This window comes from Lynx rufus, unplaced genomic scaffold, assembly GCF_022079265.1.
Source record: "Lynx rufus isolate CCGP_SWC_20201006 ecotype Redwood Valley unplaced genomic scaffold, mLynRuf1.p SCAF_3, whole genome shotgun sequence".
NCBI classification, from domain to species: Eukaryota; Metazoa; Chordata; class Mammalia; order Carnivora; family Felidae; genus Lynx; species Lynx rufus.
This window is the reverse complement of record NW_025814845.1, coordinates 116,402,337-116,416,991: the sequence shown is the minus strand read 5'-3', so window position 1 is coordinate 116,416,991 and position 14,655 is coordinate 116,402,337. Positions and strand designations below refer to the sequence as shown.

At 42.0% G+C, this 14,655-nt stretch overlaps 1 protein-coding gene across 2 annotated transcripts in view; it reads left to right on the top strand.

Moving 5' to 3' along the window:
* The window catches only part of MAML3 (mastermind like transcriptional coactivator 3), a 412,998-nt gene that overhangs the window by 238,552 nt on the left and 159,791 nt on the right, over positions 1 to 14,655 (top strand). For both annotated transcript variants that reach the window (XM_047092025.1, XM_047092024.1), the window contains exon 2: positions 3,622 to 5,238. In XM_047092025.1, the coding sequence (XP_046947981.1) occupies positions 3,622 to 5,238 (1,617 nt within the window). The remainder of the gene's footprint in view (positions 1 to 3,621; positions 5,239 to 14,655) is intronic.

Here is a 14,655-nt window from a genome sequence, read left to right as displayed (position 1 = left end):
GCCAGCTAGGGAACAGAAATATTATCATTCTACCTGTTTGTATTTTGAAGATCCAGAAAGCAGTCTATCTCCGTTGCAGTTTTGAGTCTGGTATCACTGAATTTTAAAGGTAGTAATAGCTAAGACTTAGTTTGGTGCTTACTGGGTACCAGGCTTGAAGTTAAGTGTTTTCCATATTATTACATTTAAGTTCATTCTCACAGTACCTCTATGAGCTAAATATTATTAACCCACTTTGCAGATATAGTAACCAAAACTTAGGAGAAATTAAATAAGTTTTCCAGGATTCATTCATTTAACAGATAATTATCGACTATCAACTATGAGCTACTGGGGTCCCAGTAGTGAACAATACAGAAAAATCCCTCCGGTCATATAACTCACTTTCTAATGGAAGGGATCACAGCTAACATTTATTAAGTACCAGACAACATTTATATGTATTAACTCTTAGGCGGAGGGAGGAAGTCTTGGGTTTGAACCCAGGCATTCTAACTACTGGGCCAAGGCTCCTGTTTTTGTATTACTGCCCTATACTTCCCTACCCAGGTAGGCCCCCTCAGCTGGGAAGAGGTGAAACTTGGGGTTCCCAGATGGACCTACCTTTCAGCATGTTCTAAGCCACCACTGTTTTACAGAGGAACAAACAGACCATTTGTCTTTATTTCCCCATCCTGTCCCATCCATTTCATGGCCTAGAACAGAATGATGGACATGAACTTTCTAAAATAAACTCAGTTTCATTTGTACAAGTGCCTTTTTTTTTTTTTTAACATCGCTTCAGGTGGTGCTGAGGGCCCCGAGTCTTCTCTTCTTTAGGCCCTAAAGCTGTGATATTTGAACTTGCTGCTGTGTGTTAGAGCTACATTCAAATATCTGCCATGCCTATGATCACAACCACGATTTTCTGGTATGTTCAATAAATAACATAATTATCCAGCAGTTGCTACCTAATAGGATGGATTGAACCCGTGTTTTCTTTGAAGTCAAACTCCAGTGTGTCCCAGTTAGACCCTTGTTTTCAGCAATTCTGGGGCTTCTACCAAGTGAATGCAGACAGTGTTAGGTCTTGTGATTAAACATATAAGATTTGGGAACAGGGGTTAGACTGGATTTTTATTCAAGGACCTTTTCTGTTTACTTTTGAAATGGAATTCTCTACTTATGAGAGAATAGCAATAAAGTGGCACCGCTTAGAATCCCCCACATCATCTGCAGATTGGTTTTATTATACATAGGGTTCCTCCAGAGCCTTGGCAGTTCCACGTGTGAGTGAAGAATGGGGTCAGAGGGAATTCTGCTCCTCTCTTCCTTGCTTCTATAATACACTGCACCTTTGCCAAGAATAGGAGAGTGCCCAGGGGGAGGACCATTCTGCCTCCCCCCTCCTCATGCCGTCCTGCCTTCAACTCTGCAGAGTTACTGAAACCCCTTGTAACCTGACTTAGTCTTCCTTTGGTCTTTCAGCAGGCACTTCCCAGGAGCTACTCTTTGCCAAACTCTTTCACCAGAGCCCCACACATTGGCCCTTTGTGACAGAAAGGACGGGGGCAGACAGATGAATTAGGTTTATAGTTAATAAATCCATAGGGTTAGCAAGAGTTTTCTAAATTGGACTTCTCAAATAAGTCCACCTAAGTGGACACAACACTCTGCAGGGTAAGAGTTCCCATTACTCTTGTAGAGTCTCCAAGTCTGGCCTTCCTTATGGTCAATAAGGCTGCCTCCTGCTCTGACTAAAATTCACCTCTTTCAGCTTCTGTGAGTTAGACAATAGAATTAATTATTCAATTTGTCATTACTTATTAACTGCTGCTATGAACCTGAACACTAGGTGCAGCCCCGTGAATACACAGTAAACAAGTCAGTCATAGTCCCTGCCTTCTTGGAGCTCACTAAACAGACAGTTACGCAGTTGCCCCAAAGTATGGGAGAAACTGTAATGGGGAAGTGGAGATTGCTTGGAAAAACTTATTCCAGGATATCCAACCCAGTATCGGGGGGTCAAAGAAGGTACCTAAAGTAGTTAGCATGCAGAAGGGATGTAAGATTTCCTAGAGGAAGTAAAATCTAAGATATAACCTGAAAGATAGGTAGCTGTTAACCTGGGGGTGGGGAGACAGAGGGGGAAGAATATGTTTCGGGGGGGGCGGGGGAACAACATGTACAATGCCCTGGAGGCCGAAGGAAGCTTGACACATTTAAGAACCTGAAAGAGTTTCAGGGGAGTTGATAGAAAATGTTTGGCAGGGGACAGGGAGGTGATGCCAAACAGAGAAGCAAGAAGATGAGCCTGGAATGATGAGCAGAAACCAGGTGAAGTAGGCTCAGTCTGGATTTTAATCTAAAGGCAATGGAAATCATTTCAGGGTTATAAACAGGAAGGGCAGTATATATCTTGAAAGAGGTAGCAGTTTAGAGAATAGATTGTTGGAGAGCAAAGCAATGGACAAAAGAACAGATGAAGGAGTGAACGGATGGGTGAATGGAGGCAAGGCAAAGAGACCAATCAGGAGACTATTACAACGATCTAGTGAGAGAAAATGGTATTCTGGCCTAGGATAGTGGCAGTGAGGTTGGAGATGAGGGGGCATGTTAGAGGGATATTGTAGATGGAGAATCCATAGGACTTGGTGATTGGTGATGTGAGGTGTTTTGAGAAGAATGCTCAGGTTTACAGTTTGGGTAGCTGAGGAGACATTGAGTGGGGAAGTGGGTAAATACTGAGACAGTTAACATGGGTGGGGATCGTGTTTGATAATCAGCTTAATGTTGAGACATGTGGTGTTTTAGATGCTTGTGAAGCATCCAGGAAGAAGATGTGGAGTTCAGCAGAGAAGCCTGGACTGGGTACATTGTTACGGGGTCACCAGCCTAGAGAAGATAGTCAAAGCTGTTGTAATGGATGTAATCATGCAGGCCTGTAGAGTGGGCAGGAACAAAACACATAAGACCAAATGACACTGAGAAAGAGAAAATGGAGAGAAAGAAGGAAATCCAGGAAAATTGCTATCATGGAAAGCAACGGAAGCATGCTTTTAGAGACGTGTGGACTGCTAGGTCCCAAAGTGTTGGGAGGTCAAGTAAATAAGAACTGAAAGGAAGTTATGGGTTATGTTAACCATTAATCTTCATCTCTGTGCTACTCAGTAAATGTGTTAAATTCCATGTTCTTAGAGTATTTTTAGTGTTTTTTTTTTAATATTGTTGATTTAATTCCTTGATGTCTTCAGTTAAGATGTGAGAAAAAGTTAAGATGGGTATTAACATCTTCCTTAAGTATAACACATTTGGGTCCAAGTCTCACATTTAACATCACTTTGGGAAATAGTAATAGATGATTCTCTGCTGTAAGAGAAGTACTGCCTTTAACTGTCTCTTTTTCTTTTGTTCCCCACCCTCCAATCTTTAGTTTTCTGTCTTTCAGCCTCATGGGCTCTTCTTTTGGATAAAACCTTTTCCCACAGAATTTGAAGCCTGGCTACTTTTGAACTTAGACATAGAACATCTTTCTTGTGTGTTCTAACGCGTTTAAAAGTTAGTTCACAGCTACATCCCCTCGCTCAAAGAGTAAATGATGACTTGGAGGTTTACTTACCCTCTTTCCTGTGTCTTTTCCAGCTCCAAGAGACCGTGAAAAGGAAGTTGGAAGGAGCTCGATCACCACTTAATGGAGACCAACAGAATGGTGCTTGTGATGGGAATTTTTCTCCAACCAGCAAGAGAATACGAAAGGACATTCCCACAGGGATGGAAACCATCAACATGCCGCTGCCTTCAGCTTCTCCTCTTCACCAACTTGACCTGAAGCCTTCTTTGCCCTTGCAGAATAGCGGAAGTCACACGCCCGGGCTTCTAGAAGATCTAAGTAAGAATGGTAGACTCCCAGAGATCAAACTTCCTGTTAATGGTTGCAGTGACCTGGAGGATAGCTTCACCATCCTGCAGAGCAAGGACCTCAAGCAAGAGCCTCTAGATGACCCTACTTGCATAGACACATCAGAAACGTCTCTTTCCAATCAGAACAAGCTGTTCTCAGACATTAACCTGAATGACCAGGAGTGGCAAGAACTAATAGATGAGTTGGCCAACACGGTTCCCGAAGATGACATACAGGACCTGTTCAACGAAGACTTTGAAGAGAAGAAGGAGCCAGAATTCTCGCAGCCGGCGACCGAGACCCCTCTCTCCCAGGAGAGCGTGAGTGTGAAGAGCGACCCCTCTCACTCTCCTTTTGCACACGTCTCCATGGGCTCTCCCCAGGCGAGGCCTTCTTCTTCGGGTCCTCCCTTTTCTACTGTCTCCACGGCCACTAGTTTACCTTCTGCTGCCAGCACTCCCGCAGCTCCAAACCCCGCCAGCTCACCAGCAAACTGTGCTGTCCAGTCCCCTCAAACTCCAAACCAAGCCCACACTCCGGGCCAAGCTCCACCTCGGCCTGGAAATGGTTATCTCCTTAATCCGGCAGGAGTGACAGTGGCTGGTTCAGGGTCGGGCCCCATGGCGGTGCCCAGCTCCGACATGTCTCCAGCGGAACAGCTCAAGCAGATGGCTGCGCAGCAGCAACAAAGGGCCAAACTCATGCAGCAGAAGCAGCAGCAGCAGCAACAGCAGCAGCAGCAACAGCAACAGCAGCAGCAACAACAGCAGCAGCAACACCAACAGCAGCAGCAGCAGCAGCAGCAGCAGCAACATTCAAACCAGACTTCGAGTTGGTCTCCTCTAGGGCCTCCGTCCAGCCCCTACGGGGCAGCTTTCGCTGCAGAAAAACCAAATAGCCCAATGATGTACCCCCAAGCCTTTAACAACCAAAACCCCATAGTGCCTCCCATGGCAAACAACCTGCAGAAGACGACAATGAATAACTACCTCCCTCAGAACCACATGAATATGATCAATCAGCAGCCAAATAACTTGGGTACAAACTCCTTGAACAAACAGCACAACATTCTCACGTACGGCAACACTAAGCCTCTGACCCATTTTAACGCAGACTTGAGTCAGAGGATGACCCCGCCGATGGCCAACCCCAACAAAAACCCCTTGATGCCCTACATCCAGCAGCAGCAGCCTCCGCCCCCGCCCCCGCCACAGCAGCCACCCCCGCCGCCGCCACCGCCGCAGCTCCAGGCTCCCCGCGCGCACCTGAGTGAGGAGCAGAAGCGCATGCTCCTCCTGAAACAGAAAGGAGTGATGAGCCAGCCCATGGCTTACGCCGCGCTTCCGTCCCACGGTCAGGTAAGTGTGAGAGCGAGGCGCCCTTGGAGCGGTGCTAGTGGTGCGTTTCCCACTGCCCACGGGCGATGCTCTCCACGCGGCCGTGGGGGCGAGCTGTAATTACCTGCAGAATCCTTCCTGTACCACCTCCTGTGGTTGCCGGGTTTGGGGTGTTTTTGTTGTTGCTGTTGTTGTTTCTTTTCTCCTAAGAGATGGGAAAGGTTGGTACGGGACACTTTTCCTGTGTTTGGATGCCTAGGAGTCAAACTTCTTTCCTTCCGGCCGGCAGAAAAGAAACCAGAAATCAGGTGAAGTTTTCACTGAGAGAGACAGAGGCAGGCCATAGAGGTCGCAGGGCAAAACATGCTGATTCTTCTGTGGCATCTCTCCCGGGTCATATAGTCCTAGACTCTGGTTGGTGGCAAGGCCAGAGCACTTAGGGATCTCTGCATCAGCTTTATAAGGCCCTAAACCATCTTCACCTATCTTACTGAATGGCGAATAATGGAAATGTGGACTCTTGACGTTTCAAGGTGGGAGAGCTTTCTGTATTTTCAAAGGGAAGTGGAGGATAGATTTTTGTAGGACCATTCAGCATTTAAACATTTGTTGCTGAACTAGCACAGTTAGAAGCTGTTTCAACCTCGTGACCTGGGAGTGCAATAAAACCTCTCCGGTTCAGCTCTAATTCAGGAAAATTTGATGGTGAATATATATCTTAGTGCCCGATCAAAATAAATTTTCCTCTTTTCCCACTGTCTTTCTTTATGACATTCTGGTTTAGGGGTGTAGGGCTCTCAATGGTCTGTGGTAAAAATGAGTGGCAGTCAGTTGGGGAGTGTGAGTCCTCATTGACAAGCATTCACTCCCGTCATCCTAACCAGTGTAGCAAGCAGCCAAAGTTCCTTTTTTTTTTTTTTTTTTTAACATTTATTTATTCTTGAGAGACAGAGCGTGAGCAGGGGAGGGGCAGAGAGAGAAGGAGACACAGAATCCGAAGCAGCCTCCAGGCTCTGAGCAAGCAGTCAGCACAGAGCCTGATGCGGGGCTCGAACCCACGAACTGAGAGATCATGACCTGAGCCGAAGTCGGACGCGCCACCAGTTGAGCCACCCAGGTGCCCCATGTAGCCAAAGCTCCTTAAACAAACCTTATCTCCCTTGAAGGAATAAGGGATTGGAGAAATGCACTGATCTACTGACTTTCCTCCAACATGGGTGAACTCACTGAGCCATCATTTCACTACCAATTGCTATTTTGTGCCTTAGTCCTCTTAGGATGGTGACATTTGCCTCGTAGTTGAGGATTTTGCACAAGAGTCTTTGCGTTAAGGGCTCTCCTCTGCAAACAGGTTCTAACTAGTGCTTGGATGTGTGTCCACAATTGGAAACATTCTAGCACTGGGAAGTACTGCAGGCCTCGCGTCACTAGGGGCTGTTGGCATCTTGCATGTCCCAGTATGGCCGCCCCACCCCACACCCACCTTCCCTGAGCTCGGTGGAGGCTGCACAGGAGGAGCCCGTGCTGGCCTGCAGAGACAGGCCTGAGCTCTGTGGCTCGATTCTTGTCCTTCACAGCCTTCCAACCCCAAAACCTCACAGTGGTTTCTTGTCTGCACATGCCGGCCAGCTCCAAAGAAATTCTGTCTGGAGGGATAGAAATATGGTTTGGTTTCCAACAACTGTAATCAGCAGCTGGTAGAAAAACACCATTGAAATGGGAGCTTTTATGTTTTATCTTGGTCTCATTAAAAAAAAAAAATGCCGTTGGAAAATGCAACATTTTATACACTTCAATATTAGGTTCTGAAGGAGGTAAAAATGTAGGGAACGTACAGGGATGTTTGTTGTAGCCCGGACACGTCAGACATTTATGAGATCACAGGCTGTCAGAATGGTCTGTTGTTAATCTTAATACAAATTGTGCTCCTACACTTGCTGTTTTTACGGGAGCTACAGAAAGGTATTTCCTCCGAGCCAGACCTAGGATGATTAATTCCACCTCACAGGCTCTGCAGACACGTGGGTGCCGTGTGAACCCATCCTCACTTCCCACCCTCATTAAATGTCTTGAAATTTGCTAACTTGGGACGAAGTTCTTGTCTTTGCTGGAACACACATTTTAAAGGTACTTATTTCAGGTCCTTATGCTTGCCTAACTGTGAGTAACTGAAGCCTTGAGCCACAGAGGTCATGCTTTGAAAGGACTCAGTCAAGTGTAGAAACAAAAGTGATGGTTTTCTGGATTAAATCTGTGGGCTCCTCCTCTTTTCCTTCCATCTCATGAGGTACTTTCAGGGTAGACAGAATCCGCCTGTTTGAGGCCTCATTAGAATAATCACTTCTTAACCTCAAAAAGAACCATCAAGCAAAAAGCACACTTTTTAATGAAATATTAACTCACCACTGTTTGAAACAAGCTTCAAAATACATATATAAACATGTGAATATCTTTCTGCAAACATACCATTTATTTCATGCTTTTACCTGATTGTGGAGCAGTATTTACATAGCTCTCAGAATAGTTAATTACACTATATGCAAGTACATTGCACAAATATGAGCTCAAATTACAGGCATGATATAAAATATAATTATACATAGGTGTAGTTCAAATTTGTTTTCTGCTGTTGCTAGTGAAAATTCACTTTACTGTTTGTTGGCCACAAGGACCATGATCAACACTTAGTTTTAATGAGTGACTGGAAAATCAAAGCCAATAATACTAAAACATTTATTTTAAGGTAATTATCTTATACAGATGTTTACTTACTTGGGATATTTACAGAAAATGCCGTTTCTTTCAGAAATGAATAGAAATTCACTCACCTGGATATTTTTTTAAAAGAGGGGACCAAAAACTAGGAACAAAAAAGCTTCTTTAAAAATTCCAAATATGTTTTATTTAGTAATTCTGCTACTCAGAATTCATATATTACCCCTTACAATTAGAAAATTAAACAAAGATTTATGTACAAAGATTATGCTCATGATGTTAACTTATGATAGTGAAAAATGGGGACCAAAATAAATATTGTGGAAAAATAAATAACGTACATGAAAATCAGGATATTAATGAGTGATTAATCACATGGAAATGCTCATAAGATGAGTGAAATAATCAGATCATACGATAGCTTGTATGTTACAATCCAGATTGTGTTTTTCAATATGTATAGAGAAATATTGAATAGCTGAAATATTAGGAGTGGTATTTGGGGTTGGTAAAATTATAAGTGATTATTATCTTCCTCTTTATACTTAACTGAGTTTTCTAAATTTTCTACCATACGTGTATGTTAATTCTGTCATCAGGAAAAATACTTTTTAAGCAAAGGAGATCCCCTATTTTAAAAAAGGTTTATGCTTCACTAATTCTTTTTTTTTTTAAATGTTTATTTATTTTTGACAGTGAGAGAGAGACAGAGACAGAGCATGAGCGGGGGAGGGACAGAGAGAGAGGGAGACACAGAATCCGAAGCAGGCTCCAGGCTCCGAGCTGTCAGCACAGAGCTTGACAAGGGGCTTGAACTCACAGACCACAAGCTCATGACCTGAGCTGAAGTCGGATGCTCAACCAACTGAGGCGCCCCTTCACTAATTCTTTTTTAAAAATCCTTATTTATCCACTTTGCCAGTTGGATTGAAGTGATACCATTATTTTCTATTCATTTACATATATTCGTTGTGAATCCCCACTTCTAGAGATGGCTCTAAAACCCGCTCCCCACACTCACTCTCTTTTCCTTTTTCTTTCTGCATCCTCTTTTTACTTTTTTTCTTAATTCCCATAAAATTTCAACTGAAACAGTGACATTGAAAGTATCAATAAAATTTCCACCATTACAAGCTTTAGAATCTTCTCTGGGTTATGTTCTTCTGTTATTTCTTTGATCATTTCTCCTTTTCCTTTTTTTTTTTTTTTTACTTTCTGGAATCTGTGTTCATCATATATTGGACCTTCTGGATTGCTCTCTAATTTTTAAAGCATGTGTTTCTGGGTTGAAATAACCAGAACTTACTTTGTTCATGTCTATCTATTATCTTTTCCTAATCTCATTTCCCAAAGGCAAGATCTTTCTTTCTTTCTCTCACTCTCACTCTTTCTCTCTCTCCCTCTCTCTGTCTCTGCCTCTCTCTCTTTCTCTGTGCGTGTCTGTCTCTCTGTTTTCGCTGTTTCTCATGGTACCTAACACTGTGTCTTCAACATAACGATGTTTAATAAATCATTAAATATGGCAGTTATCAAAGTTCAAGCCCAAACTGTGTTTACTTGATTATCAGCTCCAGTGGAGAGAGCATTAGTAAAAATAACACAGAGCTGCTTTTGAGATCAAATAGAAAAACTGGAAAGACAGGTCTAAAAAGAATCCTGTGATAGGAGGTGGGTTATCTTGAACCAACAGAACAACAATGAGTTTGCTGGGACAGCAAACTCAGTCTCTGCGTCTGACAAACAAAAAACAGTGGAGCAGCTTTGAAAGAAGTAAACCAGAAGCAAGAGACTGCCTCCTGGTCAAGGAAGGTTCCAGGGATACCCAAAAGCCAAAACTAATTCCTCCATGGAACTGTGGAAAATGATTAATTTCCAAAATGTGATGTTAATTTTTAGTAGTTACTATCCTAGGACTAGATAAATCATAGACTACTGTGCTACTTTGTTCTTTACACGGCCTTTGCCGTGTGTGGCTGTGGATGTCACAGTGAGAATATGTGTGCTCAGATTTTGTAGAATGTTTTTCCCTTTCAATTTTATTTTGCCCAAATTTGCTGGGTACCATGTGAGATATAGTATTATGAGCTTTTTAGCCATAAAATCTACATAAAAAGCACAGACCTCTAGTATTCACAGCCATCTTGGAAATCTCTTTGGAAATGCATTTTCCTTATCTTTAAAAACCTGGAGCCCCTTTGTTTAGTTTTCTCAAAATATGTTGTTTATTTTATCCAAATAATACATGACACAGTTTCGAAAGTCAAATAGTATTGCAAGGCTTCTGGGGAGAAGCAGGAGTGCACTGCTTCATCCCCTCCATTCTTAAGCTGTTTTCAATCTTATTCATCTCCATCAACTGCTGTTTCTCAATTTTTCAATTAGTTGGCTCTATAGAAGATGAGGATTTAACCTGCTTATACTACCTCCTTACAAACATAAACCCCCTCGCCACACACAGAGTCTCTTTTTCTTTTCCCCAAACTCTCAATATAACTAGTTATAGCACAAATTACGATTTTAAAGTATTCCGTATTTACATGAGTTATTTTTGCATTGCACATTACAATTTCATTATGTAGCATATTACGATTCTATTTCCTTTCTTGTACAACTTTTTGTTTTCCCTGGAGTTAATAATGACCTCTTTTTTTTTTAATTGGTGTTTTCCTTACAGCTACCTTCAATCCATCCTCAAACTTGTCTGACTCTGTAAAACTTGAGGTATGATCAAACAATCTATTTTTCTTATATTTTCTTTCCAATTTTTCCCTCTCCCTTCTCTCTTCTCTTTCTCTTCCTCGATTGCTCTTTCTTTCCTTCAGTGCCTCTCCTGAAGGTTTATACCCTCTTGCTCCAGGCTTCTTCTGTCTACAGTTTTCTTGGTCTGTTACTTAACTGAAGTACTGTCACTGCCCCTCACCATTATTCCTGGAATGTTTCACCCCTCTCTGAGTCGCATTACCTCTTTTCTTGATCCCTCTATGTCTTTCTTGGCTTAGTCTTTCAAATTGCTGGAGCACATCCTCAGAACTTCTTAAGAAAGGGCACTCAAGAGATTGTTTTCGTGAAAACTATTTTTGAAAATAACTTTATCCTCACATTTTACGAACAGCTTGCCAGTTGTAGCATTATACTTTAGAAACATTTTGGTCAGAATTTCAGAGACATTTCTTCAAGATCCTGTGGCTTTCATACTGTTGAAAATCTAGTGAAATTTGGATCCCCCATTCTATGTATGTAATGCGCTTTTTTTCCCCACTCTGAGGGCTTTCCAGATCTTCTCTGTATTCCTGAAATTTCATAACGATATTGCTTAACGTAGCCATTTTTCATTCACTGTGTCTGGTACTATGAACTTTTTCTTAAGAAATCTGGAAAAAATGTTCTTAGGATGTGTTCTTGTATTACTTCTTTGATTATTTCTGCCTTCCTTTTTCTCCGTTTCTAACTTCCTGGAACTTTTCCTCATCATGTATTGGACCTCCTGGATTCTTCTCTAATTTTCCTATCTTTTCAATTTTCCATATCTTTGACCTTTTGTTCTATGTTTTATATGGTTTCCTTAACCTTATCCTCCAACTCTAAAATTAAATATTTTATTTTATTTATCACATTTCAAAGTTCCATAAGTTCTTTCTTGTTCTCTCATTTACCCTTTTTGATTTGAGGATATTACCATTTAAATTAAATTACATTTTCTCTTAATCTCTGCTTTGTCTCGGTTTCTCCCAAGCACCCTTTACCCATATGTTCATTTGATTTTTCTTTCTTTCATGTTAGAAGCTTTTCTCAAATGTCTAATTATTTTAAGAATGAGGCACAATATAGCTAATTAGTTGCTCTGTGTGCTCAGACAGGGCTTGTCATATGTGGGACTTTGCTATAGATGGATCGGGCTAGGACCCAGCCATTTCACTGGGTCAGTGTCTGTAGATTTTTACCCACTATGGCCAGTCAGAAAAGATTCCTTCAATCTCACTACTGAAATTTGTAAATCTGGAGGCTGGCTTTTTAGAACTGAGCAGAGGAAGGGAGTTGGTAGGTGGAGGCGATGGTGAGGGGCATCTCACTAAATATTATGTAGATTTTCAATCAACTCCCTGTCTTTGTATGGCTCCTCAGTTCACCCTCAGCTAGGGCTGGGATCCAGGATTCCAAAGACTTGTGGCTTAATCTTTCTCTCAGTAGTGTACCTTCCTACTTTCAGTGTGGGGGAGTATATCTGGTCGACCTCTTAATTATACAGGACTTAAACCAATTTTACTTTTGTGTGAGCCCCACCTCCCACCCTGGTATTTAGAGGTCCTTCTAATTTCTGAGAATTTATAGCATTCTTTGGCTTGAATCATCTTGCTTTATTTTTGGCTTCCCCTACGCGCAGGCTTAGATTTAGCCTTCTCTAAGCTGCTAATTGTTTACCACTCAGCCATCTGATTTTCATCTTCCAAAATTTTGTTGATACCCCTCAATTGCTGTTGCTATCTCCCATCCTCTTTGTTCTTGAGTGTTTAATCATTTTTATCCCTTTATTTTCGTTGTAATGAGGCATTGGAGGAAGCCAAGATAAATGTGAGTGTTCAGCCTACCAGAGGCTCCCTCAGTGGCTTTCAGCATTTTTCTATCTGAATATCGAATATTGTCTAATATGAAAATTTATGTTTTACAGCAAATTTCACATTATTGCTTCTAACATTTGGGGCTTTAATAGAGCTGGTTTCATAAAACCTAAAGTGCTCCCTTACCATAAAATTTACATATGTCAAATACATGCCTTCAAAAGGACAGCAGTATCAACATGACTGTCGTGCTTCTTTAGAATAAGATCTCGTGATTATAACCATTGAATAGTTTTTAGAATCTTGAAAATATTGACTTACTTCAAGGACTATAAAAACACTTTAGGTTCCATGACCCTGACAAAGCCAATAGTATCCGGCAACTCAGATGCAAGGTAAAATATTGACAGAACACTCATCACTGACTGAATCCACGGCCTCCCGGCTGAGGGGAAACCAGTGGGCAGAAGTGCTACAAAAATCCAGAAAATAAATGAAGTGTTCGTATTGATGGGTGTAATAAGTAATTTCCATAAACACACTGGCATATTTTGAAAATCCTGATTGATATTCTGTCAGAGTCTTAGAAATATGAGGCGAAGAGTAAATAGCAGAAAAGAAAAAGTTTTAGGAATTTGTTATGTGATAGTTTTGTGCAAGAATTAGTGCCTTATGAGAATACCCCTTAAAGGCTTCATGGGACAAGAATATTCTTGCTTAACGAGAGCGCTTACACCCCAACAGTCAGTGGTTCCAAAGCTTTTGTGGGCCTGAGAATCACCTGGGGAAATTGTTAAGATGCTGGTAATCAGATTCTATTGCCAAAGACTCAGAGTCAGTAGGTCTGGGATGGGGCCTGGGAGTGTGCATTTTAATAAGAAACCCACCACCACTACCCTTTTCTAATGGAGAAATTGTACATGAGATAACTCAATCTGCAGTTAAAACAACTTGTTTATTTCACACTCGATATTTGTATATGGCAGTTATTGCCTTGGAACTATAAATTTTGTAGGGTCTGAGCCTGTATCATTTCAAGTAAGATGGGAAAATTAGGTTACTTTGCACTTAATGGATTTCTTTTTCTTAGGATAGAGTGAGATTTTAAGAGATCAAATCTTGTGATTCTAGCTGTGTTTTGTAAATCATAGAATTACTCCTGTTGATTTTCTTAATAGGACAAAGCAGTCCATCCTCCACTGTTTGCCACCCACCCATTCCCACCTGGGGGAAGGATGGAATTTCCCTCATCTGTCCAAGAGAGTGTTGGCTGTCCATTCCTCTGTTTCAGGACCAACTGAGGGTGTGGTCTTGTGTGAGCTGACCTGCTTCCCTCAGGATCTGTAGGAAGAGAGACTGTCATGGAATGGAAGTTCACACATTAGAGGAAGCACAAGGCTTACTTAAGTCTTCTTTGGTGGGGACATCCTCCTTGGGCAAGACTGCTTGCAGACACATCAGGAGAGCCACAACTCTTCTGTTCCATATTCTGACACTGTTATATCAAGGATGGAATTCAGGCACACTTCCCAGGTGTTCCTGAGCTTTGAGGTGGTGCTGGAGACCTGTTTTCATTCTGTTTTCTGAGTTTGAGATTCCCTTCCTTTCAAGGTCATTCGCTGTACAAGAGCCCCCACTGCCCAGTGCCTCCCAATGGATATCCAGTGCATTCATACATAAGAGAGGAGGTCCGGCTTTGTTTTTTCCCTGGCAAGAGTCTGTTGGGCTAAGGGTCTGCCGCAAGTGTGGAAAATTGTGAAATTGACCAAGCATACTCTCCTGTGTATATTCACTTCTAAAATTCTAAATGTTGTGGACTAAAAAGAGATACCAGAATAATGTCATCTACAGTGTCCCACAATGTGCACTCTGGTCAGGGAGGTAAGGAGACACACAGGTTAAGTCAATACAAGGCAGCAGGTGGGTAAGTGCCACCTTACTAAATTCTCTATTAGGGATTATGGGCAGAGGGAAGGCGAGGGTCAGTACAGTCTGGAGTAGAAAAGAGCAGCTTCCAAGGGGAGATAAGCTTTGAGTGGACCAAGAATGACCAGAAGTTAGATCAGATGGTGAGTGAGTGGAAAGGCATTCTGCTTCAAGCAAAGGGTTGTTCCTTATGTGGGAAATGCAGACTACAGCCAGGCTGGAGAGAGAGGTTTATGTTGGG